Here is an 11,391-nt window from a genome sequence, read left to right on the forward strand (position 1 = left end):
GCTGCCCCCGCCGGGGCCGGTCCCGCCCCGGGCAGCGCCCGCCGCCCTCGCTGCCTTTCGTGATCAACACGATTGCGCCTCGTTTTCCTATTTTTCCTTTTTTCCTTTTTCTTTTTAAATTCTATTTTTATTTTTGTCACATAGCTGAAGAGCATCTATTGCACATTTTCCTGTATGACGCCCTTTTAAAGTGCCCTTTTTAAGTCTCCTTTCCTACCAAAAGCACCCCAGTGAGAACACCATAGGCTACAGCTGATGGGAAAAACCCTTTTTCTAAATACTGCTTTGATACATCAGAATGCCTCTATATGCTGAGTTTGACTAAAAGTCTATATTCTTACCGAGAGGTATTTTATTTTCCATGAGAGAATATTTTCAGTTGCGTGACGTAATTTGTAATTTTATATTCTCTTGAAAACCTCGACTTACTACTAATTTAAAAAGTAATAAATTGTTTGGGAGTTCAAAACTGAATTTTCAGGTTTGTTCTTAACTTGGTGTATGAGGCTCCTTACCTGTGGTGAAATGTGCGCATGAGGACACAGTCTTCCTCATTTGTGATCATGGCAGATTTAATCTGCTTTTCAGAAGCCTCTTAACACTTGTGGTGTGTGCCAGGTGTTGCAGTGTTAGATTTTAAAATGAAAATACGTCATGTTGATGATGTTACAGTTTGCCAAGGAATCTAGTTTAGTGAATGTAAAGGAAAGTACTTTTTTACTGCATTTAAAAACAACCTTAAGCTGTCTAACCTTAATTGTGGTTAATTGCCCATTACTGCCACTGTCACTCTGCAGTCTGGTAAAGGTTGGTGCCAGAGGAAAACTGCTTTCTTAGGGAAGTGTAGTGAGATTGCAGAGAAATTAAGGAATGTCCCTGGAAGATGTGTGTCAGCCACAGTCACAGATCAGCACCATGTGAACCTTATCTGGTGTTAGGGATTTGTGCTGCTGCCTCTCAGCCCTGATGTTTGTGTGGTTTTCAATAAATAATAGCAAGGTTGCTATCAGTTTTCATGAAGTTTGTGGCTTTTTTGATTCATATTTAGCAGTGAGATTTGTATTTTTGTTCAGGGAGTGGAACAGGATTTGGTTTTTTCAGTAATTACTAGGGTAGAATACTCAGAGTTCCTGAACAAGGAGCCTGACTTTCTTAATTAAAGAAAATATGCATTTAAAGACAAATGCATATGTTCTTGAATAAAATTGCATCTTTTATTTACGTTCTACCATTTTAAAAATAAATCTGAGGCTAAAAATGTGTTCTGATTTATGAATTAATCTAATAATATCTCTGCTTACTAAAGATTTTGTAATATATGTATTTTATTATATGATTATTATGATTATATGATTTTTGTAATATATATATTATTTAAATAAAAATCTTCTGTCTCTGAGAAGGTTGAGACATTTATTCTTACTCTCAAGATAAGCTCTGTAAGACTTACAATGGGTTTTATGACTGGCTGTTTGTGAATGCTCTTACCACGGTAAATAAATTCAACTGATGCCTTTTATACAAGTATGCACATCTTTAACTTGATCAGTCTTGATTGGGAAGGTTACACCTAGAAATCAAAGCTTTGTGTAATATTTCACACCAAAATATGTTGGTGGTTCAGGTGCCTGAGTGAGTTCCCATTTCATCCTTAGAATGGGAACTGTCACCATGTGTTGCATTAAGCTGAAGGACCTGGAGTGTTTGAAGATTCTAGATCAGTATTGAGTCTTTTGTAGCTGTAAATTTTGAGAAAATTTGTTTCTCCTAATATAGAAAACCAGAGAAATCCGAGTGTCAGGGGAAACATTAATGCCCCACTTAAGCAGTGTTAGCCTTTCAGAAGCACAAATCTCATTTCTCTCTGGGGAGTCCCGCCTGGAACGTGAGATAACCTACACTCACCCTTGCTTTATTCATTGACTCCATAAAACTCTACAGCTGTAGCTGACAGCAGAATATTTAAATGATTTGAGCAGTGTAAATGCCTCACGTTCATTTAAATAACTGAAGAATTCAATCACTTGAATGCCAATGATTATTCCTATTGGAGTTTACATTTCAAAAAAGACAGCCCGTCTGAATCCCTGTGAGAGCATTAAATTGCTATCTAATTAGAAGTGCAAAATTACATATATTTAAAAGATAATTAAAGGTTTGAAGGCTGTTGAATAACTGGTTGTACATATAAATGAATCACTGAAAATTTGTTAGCAATATGCGAAGCTTTCTTTTATTCTTTGCTTTCAGCTTTGAAGTTAGGTATAACTGAGCTCATGGGTTTAAGTCTGGTAGTATTAAGATAAAAGCAGATGTTTTTAATTATTTCTACTCGAACCCCAAATAATTATAAGCAGCTGCCAGTTTTACATAATCCCGAATGATAAATCCCGAGAATGCAAATAAAATCCCAAATAGAGGGGTTGTTTTCTTCAGTGGAGTAAATCATATCCATGTTTCTGTGATAATTGTCTGCAATCCACCTGAGAACCTGAGCTCAGCTGATGAGCTCCTTGGCCAGGCTCAAGGTGTGGGACTTAAAGCTGGTATTTTGTGTTGACTTTTAATTCACTACGTGTATTTCCATATTGCTTTATCATTTTAAATATTACTGCACTGTTTGAAAAGCAAACACATATTAGGAGAGTGAGTAGACAGAGTTAGTTAATACATATTCTTGTATTAACATGTTAGTTAATACAAGTTTTGTATTAATAGTTAAGACAAGAACTATTTTCTTCTATTGTTTTGCTAGCGAGTTCTCCTGTGTGCATGGCGCATCTAATAGCTCCTACTTTTTCTCTGCCTGGAAACTTAGAATTAAATTATTCTCTTTTCCCTAGCAAATGACATGGCTCCTGTTTTCAGCTTCTCTTTGCAATATTTCTGCAAATTTTATAGTGCAGCAGTTTTTCACTACCATCTGGCATGGAGAATCAATCCAAAATAACTGGTTTTTACTACCAACCATAACCTAGGAACTTCTGGTTTAACATCTTAAATAATAGGCTGGTCATGAAAATCTGTCTTTGGTCAGGGAAGTTGTTTTTCCTTTTTTCCTAAAAGAATCAATCTGTTACCTTTTTTAATATTAAGCTAAGGAGGTTTTGTGTTTGTGAGGTTTGAAACAAACTTTGTTTTTTGACTGAACAACTATTAGTGTTCTACAGATTCAATGCTAAGTGCAGATCGGTAGGAAATCATTTGAAGTTGCAGACCTGATGGAAACTGTGAAATTAAAGTATCACAAATTAAAAAACAGGACCATGTGAACAGAGGAAAAAGTATTCCAAATGAAATGAAGAGCTTAAAGGGCAAGCAGCAGTGATTTAGATTAAGATGCTGTTTCACATGTATGCCCAGGCAAAATGTTTTGGAGCTAAGTAACACATGGAGAATGAAAGCTCAGTCACTGGGGGTGATGTTGTATTGTCAGGTTATAGGCAGGTAAAGCAGGGAAGGGGATTTTTCACTACTATTGTTGGTTTGTTTGTTTGGGTATTTGTTTTATTTGTTTGTTTGCTTTTAAATCATGCTTTCCTCTTGCATAGTGGGAGCAGTGGGACAGAGCAGCAGCAGTGCTGGGAGGGCTGGTGAAGCTCTTGGATGTTGCACTGACCATGGGAAGTCAGGTCTGATGCAATTTCCACCCCAAAAGCTTCAGGTTTTGCATGACAGTCAGAGGTACCCCAGACAATAAATAAGTGGCATTTTTAGTGTGCAGAGTCTGAGAGAAGGGAGGGAGCTGAAAAACTGCCCAGACCAGGGAATTGCAAATAGGACAGAGCTTACAACTTCTGCCTGTTTATTTAAAGCTGCATGGAAAAGTGTGTAATTTTAGTTAATTTTGCTTTTCCTCTGATATTTGTTCATTCAAGAGTTCCTATCAGACTTTGTAGATAAGAATACTTTTGTAGGATGGCTTAGTGCAAGTTAGTTATAGAAACAATTGTATTGTGCAGTATTTTATTATGTAGAATTCAAGCTCAGCAAAATATATTTGCATATTTTCACTTGTCTCCTCTAAACAAAAGAAAAAGGGGTCATTCTCAAAGGCTGATGAGATTAATACATTATCCAAATTTTGAAGTGCTAATTCCAAAAGATGAAACTTGATTGAATGAGGCTATATTTTAAAATTGGAGGAATTTTTTTGGTACCTAATTCCTTACTTTTGTACACATTAGTAGTATGGCAATGGAGAGGTATTCCTTGAAATTATTTGACCTCTCTAGGTTTTGCTTGTTTTTTAGTAGGGTGCTTTTCTCACAGATGATTCCACATCGTGGCTTAGAAAGTTCATTAAAGTCTGGTGATGCTTCCAAAGCTGCTATCACAGCAATTTCCTCTCTCCCACCTCCCCATTATCCAGATGGAGCACGTCTGAGAAATTCCAACCACCTTAGACCCAAGATTGCAGCTGTTAAGATGTAGCTTGCTCTGTCCTTGATCAGATTGCTACACTCTGACTCTATAAACACGTGGCTGGTCATATTCAAGGCAGATGGTTTGGGACTGCTTGTGTTAATAAAAAAGAAAAAAATTAAAGAAAATAAAAGCAAAGAGTTTAATAATGGTACATGTAAATGATTGTGTACAGGGTGGTGAAAAAGTGTGGTTCAGTCTTTAGCAACACACATCACACGTTGTTTGAATCATCCAATGCTGTAAAGGCTGGCCCAGTCTCAAACAAAAGATACTGAGTAAGATATGATAAAGCTCATTCTAATGGAAAAACCAAATCATGGGTTTTTCTCACAAACAATAAGTTAGAACCATGCTGTAGTTTTGAGCAGACCAAAAGTTTCTTCTTTTGCAGTCCAGATACTTAACACTTTTCAGTATCTTTTTTTTTCCCTCCCTGGGGTTAACTGCTGTATAATATCACCTCATATTTTATATAAGCCAAAGATTAGCAGCACACATTTTAAATCTAGCTCTTTTTGTCTTGTACTTAAATCAGAGTAATTTGGAAGAATTCCTAGTTTCTATCTTTCCCAATGGGTCCCTTAATGATTTTTTTCAATGCTTTATAGTAATCTTGCAGATAGATTTGGCTTCAGGCTTCAATCAGCATTTTATACTTTACCCAGGAGCCCCAGAGATAAAAGGTTAGATTAGGTTTGCTACCAGAGACGAAGATATAGATGAATGCTATTTTTAAAACCTGGGAAGTTGCTTCAGTGTCCATGAATAACTTTTACTATGAAATTAATTAAGCAATAAAACCAGAAAGAAACAAGAGGAGAATGAACATTTCAACATTACTTTTATGAAGTATTTTATATCTGATCTGCTTGCATTGGTGTTTGATGCCCTATTTACATAAGCATAATGTAAAGTTACTGCTGGGAATAGGGTGATATTTTCATGAGGATTATTAGTTCCTGTCCTAAATGCATTTAAGTGCACTTGCAATTCCTTTGAATGCTTATAGAGCCTAACTCTTGCTTGACCATTGGGATTTTGGCTTTGTGTCTTCTTTTATGAATTTTTAAGACATTAATGCTTCTGATTCTTTTCTGCAGAACTTTGGATGTTTTATCCAGATCTTCATTTGTTTACTTTTGGGTTTTGTTCTTTGAGTGCAAGGTGTGGAATCTTTATGATTAAAATAAATCCAAGCCCCATAATATGATGCTAATAGTTTACACTGGGTTTAAAGCCTGCTTCTGCTGTGAGACTCGCTAGATCCAGTTTTCTTGTCCTAAATAAGGGTCTGCATTCTCTGTCTGGGAATGCAGTATAGCCCAGAAGCTCTTCAACATCTGTGAGGGAGGATGTAATTAAACATTGGAATCCGTACAGGAGCTGTTTGCTCTACTCAGACGATCCCAGCTCATGTCTTTGTAACACTGCTCAGCCCTCAGTATTTCAGAGCTTGACTGTAACCATTTCTATTCTAGAATGACTGAATCAGATCAAAGATTTATTTGGTTAATTGGTGAAGCCACAGAGAATTGATGTAGTTACTCCCTGTGAAGATTAAAGATAATATTGATATAACTGCAGCCATAATGAAAGACTTGCAAAGCCCAGCTAGAGAAATCAAGCCCTAGTAATGAATGGGATGTTATCCTCTCATATGTTATTCTTGTGAGATTTAATTATATTGGCTGCAAATTTTGTACTACAGAATTTGGGTATAGTTATTTCTCTGGCTATCAGGGCTGTCACAGAGCAAAAATTAATTGTAGGACTGAGCTGCCTGAATTCAAAGTCCGGAGTATGAGCAGGTGCTGAAAGCAGAAGTTCTTTACATCTCTCTACCCATCTGTTGAATAGTAGTAGAGAAGAAGTAGACAACCTTGTTACAAGAACAGTGGGTGTTGGCAGAGGGCAAGGAAAGCACATTAAAATACTTTTCAATTGCATCTGCATCCCTTCTCAGAACTTACACCAGCAGAGTTACTGGGAATTTTTTATGCAAAAGAATGAGAATTGACTCAGCATTTTATCCCACAGAATTTCCTAAAAGAACTGTCTGTAAGAAAAACTGGAGTACCCAATTTTTATAAGCAAAAATTAAGGAAGCTCAGTGAAGCCTGTGATGGGAGAAATTTTACAGTGTTACATCTCAAAATCTCTTTGTGTTGATATGCTGTACTCCATATTTTTAAAATTTTTCTGTTCAGGAAGATTTTTTTGTTCCTATATTTAAGTATTGTGGTCTATAAAAGCAACTGTAGGATTTATATGAGAACTTTTGATTTAGAGAGGAAAAAGGATGGGAACAACCTTCTTAAACCTCAGAAAGCAAGGCTTTCCCTTGGTCTGTGTAATCTGCAGAACGTGATTGAAAGTGCCTGCACTGCTGGCTGTGGTGATGAATTGCTTGTCTCAAACACTGACAGGTTTGGTTTATGGTGTAGCTGGTCCTGGCCTAGGGGAGGAGAATCAACCATATATATTGCCTTACAGGCACAGTTTCAATCCTTCTGTGGTGCTGCTGAGGAGTCACAAAAGCAATTTGGGGATATTTCACACATTACAATGTCTCCTGTCATACCTCAGAAAGAGACTTGTGGTTTCTCTTGATAAAAGAACAGATTTCACATTATGCCAATCCTCTCCCAAATTTACTCTTTTTTTCAAATGTACTCTCCTAATTTTACTTATCCAGTCAGATTCTTTATTCTCTCTAAGTACTTCTCTCTTCCCCTGGGCCAGGTTTGTGTGGTTGCACTAAGAGGCTGATTTTGAATGTTCAGCAGAGGGCAGAATTTCCCATGTTATAAACACCTCGGTGTCAAATTAATTTGTCATGAGAATGTTTATTTTAAATGAGCCATTTACAGCGTAACAGTGAGGAGTGATAAAACCCCCTACATTATCATTATTACTGTGTTACTTTTCCCCATGAAGTTGTAGATAAAATGAAATATCAGCAAATGCTAACACCATACTTCCCAAAGACTTGCATCTTATCTTGTTTGAAGTGAAATGGGTAAACATTTTGTTGATAAGATTACAGTAAATATAACTTCCTGTACAGCTGAAAGAGCCAGTTGGAGATATTTAACATAAACTTCAACATCCAAGGTCTCATATATTTTCCATCTGGGGAGAAGAACATACAATAGCTGAGTTTGACCTCCCTGTGTGTCCATCAAGAAAAGCTCTGCATCATGGCACGAGATCATGCAAATAATCATGAATTTTAGGCATTTACTTCACAGGGAGCATTTATACAGCATTATGGTGCGCTTTGTGTGAATCAAGCTGCCTACTGCTAAATGTATTGCAGACCATCAGCATGCATTTAGAATTTTTTTTTTAATCTTCTGATGTGAAAATCTTCTGTTGTGCAAATAAAACAGGATGTGCTAACTATTCCACCTGTTTTGTACCAGTATGAAGAGGGGAAGAAACGTAGAAAGCCCAACTACAGCAGTGTGGATCTTTCTGAGGTAGAGTGGGAAGACAGAGATGATGTGGTAAGTGATGGGTTTTAAAACCCTGTCAGAAGACGTTGTTCCATCCCACTACTGTACCTGGAAACTGTTTAAGTAGTCATTAGAGAGGCCACCTGACTGCTCTCTGGAAGGGAAGGACAATAGACACTTTTATTTAATTCAGAATTTTATAACTGTTTTGCATTGCTTCTTCCTTATGTATGCATACACCACAAACACAGACTCTTTGTATTTTTGGTAAAACTCATCACCCTTGCAGTCTCCATGCATCCCATTGTGTATTTGTGCTGGATAGCACATATAGCACCAGAAACAGGAATAGAATGTCTCCTCAGGGCTGGCCCAGACAACTGATGAAACTCAGAAATTAGCTGAACTTCTTTCCATGAGATCCTTTTTTCCTTAATGGAAGTAATGGGAGGTTTTTACTTACTGTACAAAGTCAAAAAACATCAGATGAATAAACAAAATTGGATTCTTTGACCTATGTGCAGAGCAGAGTTTCACTCCAAACTCTAATTTCAGACACATGGGTAGCTGCAGGAGCATGAGTTCTGTGTCTATCACACAATGCTTTCCACTAACCTAATTTTTCAGTGCTCCATCTACGCTGTAGTTTGCTCTTTATCTTATTCTTTCTTACCTTTCAGGCTTAGCCTTTTCTGCAGTACTGTATCAAAAGCTTTCCTTATGTCCATGGCTTAACCTTTGCCTGTTCCTTCTGTCACTTCCTCCATAAATCTGATTTGTTAGGCATGATTCGTTTTGTGTGAATCTGTGCTGACTGTCCCTAATTAAATCGTAACTTTCCAGGTGTTCACCTTTCTGTCCCGTAATTTAGTTTTTCCCAGAAGGTCCCTCCTGCCAAAGTCACGACTGCATGTCTGTATTTTTCATAAATGTCTCCTGGATCCCTTCTCAAATATCAGTCCTGTGCTAGCATCTCTCAAGTCCCTCGTACCCCTGCTTTTCCAGAGAGGTTTGAATACATCCACTGAAGGTTCCCATATTTACTGTGTCATGTCCTTCCGAAATCTGGGATGGATCACGTACAGCAGCCCCTGGAGTCTTGTCAGTCTTCAGATGTCCTAATTTCTTGATCTCTGTTCTGACAGAAGTCTGTATTTTCTTTCTCCCTTACAAAATATATATCTTGCATTCCCCACTCTCTCCACCCCCTTGGTGAATAGTGCAGCAGTTCATCTGTGTTTCAGGCAAGGTCTGTTTCACCAGGTGATAGATTGTCCTCGGCCTCTCCTCAGAGGCCACTTCCTAAGCTGGAGTTTTGTGTTGGAGTGCACACACAAACTTTTTCAACGTTTTTATGACTTTGTGTCATTTTCTATGCACACACTATTTAAGGTTTTCCTCATAAGATTTTCATATATTGCAGCAGCCTTCTGCAATCATGGCAATCTCATTGGCCTCATGTTTTATACCCTGCTTTTTCTCTTAACTTTGATCCTTTCTTATTCAACCAGTTTCTCTGCTAATGACTTTTTAAAATTTACTCTGTGCCTTCAAATGTTATTGTTGTAGTTACACACAGATTTTAAACCTTCAGGATTTTTCTTCTTTAAACCTTCAAGAGTTTTCTTATTATTATTTCTCCTTGGTTTGTTTTCTTTTTTCCTTTATATTTCTTCCATTAATTCCTCTGCTTAAATTTCACTTTTTTAATCATATCTCAATAGAAGTTCAGTGGTTCCGATAATGGGACATTGAGCTATTTCTGTGACATTGAAAGTCAAGTTTTATTTACAATTGAGATTCTAGCTGAGTACACATGAAAGTCCTGATTCAGCTTTCTCTAAGTACTGATTGAGACCCCTAAGCTCCATCACTTTTTCTGAAAATTTCTTAAAACATTGAGCTTTGTCTTATCTGAAGGCTGCAAATTTTTTTTTTTACATTTTGATGAAGATATACATAAATTTAATCTGAATATTTCTTTCACTTATAAAATATGTTTCTTAAAAATGAATTTTTAATTGTAGCACAGAAACAAGCTACGTGTGGCTCTGCTTCACCCAAGGCCTTGGATTTGATGTTCTTGATTTTTTCCAAGCTTGAGCAGTAAAGCATTGTTTATTCAACTGCAGAGGCAAAGAATTAATGTATTCATATAGCTGCTTTTAATAACATAGACTACTACTGGTATATTTTTCTCCCATGAAACACTTACGTAGAAGCTGATTAAGACATTTTCTTACTTTTTGCCACATTAATTTCATGGTTACATAGTTTTCCAAGAATATAAAATGATCTCATACTGCAGCAGTGAAACTGAGTTGTTAGGAATTGATTGAAAGATATTTTGTTGAAGGAGCAATAATGCTTATTACTCTGAAAGGTGAAGACATAGGTTTTCTTCAGTGATCCAATGAGGAAAATGTGGCCAAACTAAGGTTAGAATTTTTCACTGTGATATATTGTTGTCATAAATATATCAGCTCATTTTCCAGTTTAACAATACCTGCTATCTTGCTGTTAAGGCATTTTATTAGAAACAGAGATTTTAGCATGAGCTTGTTAAGTTAAGAGTGTCTTCCAGCAAGGTTTGCAAATACTCAGTACCAAAGAGGAGAAGTTTCAATTTGGATAGAAACCTTTTTCTCATTAACTCACCTAAAATTCTTCTGTTATAATTTCAAGCTGAATGAAATAATTTTTTTCCAAATAAAAAAAAAAGACCATGAATGAATGTTTTGAGGCTTGAAGCCAGCTGAGGCAGTGCTTATTTTATGCATTTGAGGAGGGAGATGAAACTGCAGAAGAGCTGAGAAACCAGATTACAAAGCCAAGAAATGCAATCACAGCAAGCAGGAAAAAAAAAAGAGAAGAGTAAAACCCTAAATCCCACATGCAGACTTGATCTTAAACACTACTGAGAGTTTGGAGATCCTTTTAGTAAATCTATGACTTGCCTGAGGCTTGTGGGAGGAATGGGTCTTAGACAACTGCAGGCACCAATAGGAGAAAAATGAAAACCATGTTAAAGATAAATGGAACTGTTCTGTAAATGTTAGAAAGTAGATGGTTAATTAAGACCAGCTCTCCAAGTCCAAAACCACAAAACTTAAAATAGGAAACTATTTCCAGAATTGCCTATTATGTATTGTTAAAAAAAATCTACAGTAAAATATATGCTTTATTATATATATGCCTCCAGCTAAAAATTATTCTTTTACACTCACTGACAGAAGAGTAAGACTGTTAATTCAAATCTAGATGCCCTAGAATTAAATTTAAAGAGCTGCAAAGTTTGCAGTTTTTGATAGGTCAGCCATGCAACTTGTTTGTGAGAATAAAAGTAGATATTTCACTGGCACGTTTGGCGATTCTCTTTCCCCTCCATGCTAACTCAGCCTGCAGAGCACATTGACATTTTTCTTCACAATTTCTCTTTAAAACTCAACTGAATTGCTCAATCTGGCATGAGGTGCTGTGGAGCAGGAGATATTTATTCAGCAGG

At 36.8% G+C, this 11,391-nt stretch overlaps 1 protein-coding gene across 1 annotated transcript in view; it reads left to right on the forward strand.

Moving 5' to 3' along the window:
* Window positions 1-11,391, forward strand: part of CACNA2D3 (calcium voltage-gated channel auxiliary subunit alpha2delta 3) — a 385,100-nt gene that overhangs the window by 285,363 nt on the left and 88,346 nt on the right. The window contains exon 18 of the mRNA XM_031058245.1: window positions 7,854-7,937. Coding sequence (XP_030914105.1) covers window positions 7,854-7,937 — 84 coding nt within the window. The remainder of the gene's footprint in view (window positions 1-7,853; window positions 7,938-11,391) is intronic.

The sequence above is a fragment of the Geospiza fortis genome, unplaced genomic scaffold (assembly GCF_000277835.1).
Source record: "Geospiza fortis unplaced genomic scaffold, GeoFor_1.0 scaffold78, whole genome shotgun sequence".
NCBI lineage: Eukaryota > Metazoa > Chordata > Aves > Passeriformes > Thraupidae > Geospiza > Geospiza fortis.